Source organism: Aspergillus nomiae, assembly GCF_001204775.2.
Source record: "Aspergillus nomiae NRRL 13137 chromosome Unknown contig00849, whole genome shotgun sequence".
NCBI classification, from domain to species: domain Eukaryota; kingdom Fungi; phylum Ascomycota; class Eurotiomycetes; order Eurotiales; family Aspergillaceae; genus Aspergillus; species Aspergillus nomiae.
Window position 1 is genome coordinate 1 of NW_015378904.1, and position 3,192 is coordinate 3,192.

The 3,192-nt window shown below is 41.3% G+C and overlaps 1 protein-coding gene across 1 annotated transcript; it reads right to left on the reverse strand.

Annotated features, from left to right (window-relative positions):
• Positions 1–102: 102 nt before the first annotated feature.
• Positions 103–1,476, reverse strand: ANOM_011906 (uncharacterized protein; the record flags this gene model as incomplete). Its single annotated transcript, XM_015557158.1, has 1 exon — positions 103–1,476. One exon carries the CDS (start codon positions 1,474–1,476, stop codon positions 103–105), a length of 1,374 nt encoding a protein of 457 aa, XP_015400806.1.
• Positions 1,477–3,192: the final 1,716 nt, after the last annotated feature.

A 3,192-nucleotide genomic window follows, 5' to 3' on the forward strand; every position in this document is an offset into this window, starting at 1 on the left:
TTGACCCTAATGTTGACCCTAATGTTGACCCTAATGTTGACCCTAATGTTGACCCTAATGTTGACCCTAATGTTGACCCTAATGTTGACCCTAATGTTGACCCTAATGTTGACCGCGCGAGACCTGGTTAAACTGTTTAATTTCCCACCTATCAGCTGTAACGATATCGCCGAACTTGGCTATGGGGGCCTTAGATAGCAAAGTATCAATTCCTTTCTTGCCGTTAACAATCTCTTTCCCCAGAGTAAACATGTCGTTTTCTTTTCTTCTGACGACCTTCCCGTTCTCTTCCGCATTTGTCAAAATGGACCATCCACTGAGTTCTTTAGGAATGATGGCATGCTGAAGAATAACACCTTCATTCTCCTTAAATTTCGGGTATTCCATAGAGCAATTTTCGGAAGTAAGAGGAGCGAATCCGTTAGTGGCAAGAAAATGAGCATAGCGTAACCCTTTTTGGATTGCTGTCAGCCACTCGTGATTCTCATTATTAATATGGCACATAGTATCTGATATCAATCCACTCAGGAATGCTGCTTCGAGTGCTGTCGGATGTGCATGGCGCAGCCGAAAGATACCGCGTTCCTCGGCTTTTGGGTCGAAGTAGAGATAATTTGAAACTGTCCCCAGCACAATGGCGCCCTGGTAGCTGAAACGAATGATCCAGGCGATCTTCCCAATATTAAGCTTTTTGGATACGTTTTCCAGCAAATCATCCGGCTTAAAATTTCGCACAGTGTCGGCTGCGGCTTCCTCCCAGGATGAATCTCGACTGATTTGCATCCCAGTATTTCGTAGTTCCTGAACGTCAATAATGATAACAAATCTTTTCAAGTTATCATTATTGATGGTGCTGAGGAGAGGGGCCAATTCACCTGCTATCAAGGATATATTTTTTGGGCGCTTCACTTGGTAGAAGATAGCAGAGGGAGTGAATTCTCCCAGACAAGACAGCCCCGGTTCTTCCTTTCCGGAAAGCAGCTCGCCTTCGGGATCGTCAATAACGAGCGCGTGTTTCGACTCTTCTTTTCCTTTTCCATGCGCACCACCATCTTCCAACACGACCGATCCATCTCCACTCATCTGCTCACCGCGATCTCCAGCGCTGTTATTTTGTTGTTTTTCACTCGCACGAGGCGGATCACTATGTCCGCTCGTCCGCCGACCACCGTCATCAGAGCCGTTACTTTCATCATTTTTGTCAATCTCGATATTAATAGGCGAGGTATTGATAGTGTCAATAAGGTGTTGGCGGTGGACTTCGTTCTTGGCATTCATAGCCAAGAATTCGATCTTGGGATCATTGTTGCTGGTGGGATAAAATCGGCAGACGTAATTCTCATCTTCCAGAAATTTGGACAACAGCCTCGAGCCTGCCGGAAGGCCTTGAAGGTAGACTTTTCCTCCCCTTTTGAATGTAATCAGGTCAATCTGAGATCTGCCCAATACTATAATTTCAGCTTTTGAAGGTTCCATGGAGCCTAGAAGTGATGAAGTGCAATATGTTTTTCTAACCCAAGATGCAACAAAAGTTAGCGTGGAAATGAAGTCAGTAACAAGGTAACTCTCTGGAAGATAAGCCAGATTTTATATGAGAACGGCAACTTTACGCCCTGGGTGTTCTAGAACGTAGTTCGTGCCCGCTTTCCCTATTCCGGCCACAATATTCCATCAGTCACAAGCGAAGATGATGTCAATGAAACAGAAAGCTCACGTCATTTGTCCTATAACCTCGTCAAACATGTTCGTATGATCCAAGATGCCAACGTCGCAGAGGCCGCATCAGCGACTGACGTCAAAGAAATTGCGCACAATAACCTTTGTGTCTATATAGTGGTAGACAAGTTTAGCACCTATCCTTTGAAAAACCTCGCCAAAGACTATTTGGTTAATTAGGTAGGGAAAATTAGCGTGATTAGGGTTTCCTTAATACTATCAAGAAAATTATTAGCTCTATATCTTTTTAAGAAATAGAATTTTGTAAGGTCTTATCTAATATAATATCTAAAAATATTCAAAGCCTTATTAAATAAGAATTAATTTTAAAAATTCTAGAAGAATTCAGAACTCTTTTAACAGTAGTACTCGAAAAGCTCGTTAGCTATTTTAAACATTTAGAGAAGAAGTGTAAACAGCTTATTACTCTCTATAGATAGAGCTCATTCCAGTATATATTAGTAATTAGAGTCAACTTACTCTTAAGATACAGGCACTGTTATACAGAGTTTAATCTTTGAGTCAAGGACAGAATAATAGAATAGAGGTTAATAAAATACAGGAGATATAGAATACGCCACTGAAAAAGAGACTATAAATAGATATAATTTAAGTCTAAGACTAATTCCTATAGAAGTATATAGCGGAGTTAATGAGTTAATGTTTAAGTAAGGTTTATGAAAGCAGAAATTGGATATTTTCCGGATATTGATATAGACTGGCTGATATCCATGCTTCTTTAAATGTTTTAATGAATATCGAGGTTGATGGATCTTTATGATGCCTGGAACTGGCAGTTGAATCCGGGCAGATGTGATGCTGCACCTTAACGTGAGATGTGTGGTTTTCCTTGACGCCCAAATAGCAGGACTTCGTTGTACACACCTTCTTGGAACCAGTTTGACGAACAAATATGTGATGAATATGTTCCCTGGCCCACCGAGGGATGCTATGCCTCACACGTAGACACTTAAAATCACCTTGCTTCTTTGAAATACTTCCCAATATCATTCTACAATGCCAGTTCATCTCCACACCGCTTTTCACTGCACGCGAATCTTTATGATACTACTGTACGCCCCGTTGGTGTCAGGCACATGGCAATATCCTTATGCTTCGATGGCCACTAATGTGAGAGCACAAGATCCTTATCTACTGAATATTGCCCATATAATTATTCGCACGCGAGGGATGGCGTGGCTTGTCTAGAACTATTTGTTAGATTTTATAATTTTGTTCCTGGATCTTGATATCCAGCGTGGCTTTAATCGCATGTTTTAGAGATATTTAGAGTCTTAGATAAATTGAGACACCGGGTCAACGGCAGTATTTAAAAGGCAACGGCTGATACTTTCTATAACCCATGCAATGTTGACCCTAAATCTTACTGTGTGAGATCCCCAAGTTATTAATATACAATTGCCAGTACTAGATATCCCCTTCATCAGGTATTTCTCTCTCTCTCTCTCTCTCTCT